This window comes from Lottia gigantea (genome assembly GCF_000327385.1).
Source record: "Lottia gigantea unplaced genomic scaffold LOTGIsca_443, whole genome shotgun sequence".
NCBI lineage: Eukaryota > Metazoa > Mollusca > Gastropoda > Lottiidae > Lottia > Lottia gigantea.
Window position 1 is genome coordinate 48039 of NW_008709554.1, and position 1275 is coordinate 49313.

A 1275-nucleotide genomic window follows, 5' to 3' on the forward strand; every position below is an offset into this window, starting at 1 on the left:
GAGGTACAACCAGCTCAGAACGATGTACAGGTAAGGCCAGAGTCATCTGAACAAGAAGCTGAGTCCAGAGATGAAGTGTCAGAGGCAGCAGTGGATGAAATTTCTCAGCCACAAGAAGCGCCGATGGAATCACCAGCAGAAACACCAGAAGAACCACCAGCAGAGCCACCAGCTGAGGTTGTACAACATACATCACCAGAACCAGTACCAGATACTATCGACGATGAACAAAACAGACCTGAAGATGAAGATCAACCGCGACCATCGAGAATACGACAAGCACCCCAATGGATACAACGTGGTGAGTATGTCCTAACACAGCAGATTCCCAGATTTCAAAGGCGAGCAGATTTGGCAAGATCTCTATTGCCTGTGGATTTTGCTACACTAGCACCAGAGCGACTAAGGATTGTGTTAGAGATGTTACCGACGTTGTGTAAATCAATACTTCCAGAAGAATTTTTATGAAGATAAATGTTGTAGACAACATTTGAAGAAGGGGGGGGGGGATATGTAATGGAGCTATATTTTAGGTGTAAATATTATTGTTTAAGTTTATCCAGGTTTTAATTATTGTTTATGTTTTATAGCACAGTTCACTTATCTTCTTTCTTTCTATCTCTCTCTTAATACTTATTCATCCGAGTGAGTTCATTTCTTCACTCACTCACTCTCCCTCTTCACTCACTCACTCTTTCTCTCTTTCCATTGGTCTCCACCATGGTTTTCTGGTTTGTTTACCCAGACTCCCCTTGGTTTCTGCCTTTTCTGTATCTTTTTGCCTTCACAACTATATTAGTTTCTGGATTGTAAAGACCTTCTCTTTGCTAGTATCAGAAGTTTTGTTTGTCTCTTTTCACATTTGGATATTGTGTTTTGTGAACACTGGATTTTCTCTAGTTTTGGCTATATAATAGTTTGTTTTCAAGCCCTTTGCTTGATACCTATTGGTGTTTAAAACCCCTCTTTAGGTGTTTTTGTTATATGTTATAAACTTTTAAAAACTTAATTGGATGTGTGGTTTCTCAGAACCCATTTGCTGACCACCCATTTCATTGGCGCCCAACGTGTTTGAACCAACAACCATAAACATTTGCGTCTGATCGATCAACTATCAACATACAGTGCACTAACAATATTTGGAAAATGTGTTTGTGATATTAATTTTGGATCCATAAAACTGTGATATTCTCGGACATAAACTGTAAGTGTATTAGTTTCATTTTGTATTTCATTGTATATTAATTGTTACATATTCTATATTGATATATCATA

The 1275-nt window shown here is 38.2% G+C and overlaps 2 protein-coding genes across 2 annotated transcripts in view; one reads left to right on the top strand and one right to left on the bottom strand.

Moving 5' to 3' along the window:
• The window catches only part of LOTGIDRAFT_175831 (hypothetical protein), a gene marked incomplete at both ends in the record, with an annotated part of 5995 nt that extends 5527 nt beyond the window's left edge, over positions 1 to 468 (top strand). The window contains one exon of the mRNA XM_009060837.1: positions 41 to 468. Coding sequence (XP_009059085.1) covers positions 41 to 468 — 428 coding nt within the window. The remainder of the gene's footprint in view (positions 1 to 40) is intronic.
• Positions 469 to 997: 529 nt separating this feature from the next.
• LOTGIDRAFT_175832 (hypothetical protein) overlaps positions 998 to 1275 on the bottom strand; it is a gene marked incomplete at both ends in the record, with an annotated part of 1298 nt that continues 1020 nt past the window's right edge. Inside the window, one exon of the mRNA XM_009060838.1 lies at positions 998 to 1111. Within this exon, the coding sequence (XP_009059086.1) occupies positions 998 to 1111 (114 nt within the window). The remainder of the gene's footprint in view (positions 1112 to 1275) is intronic.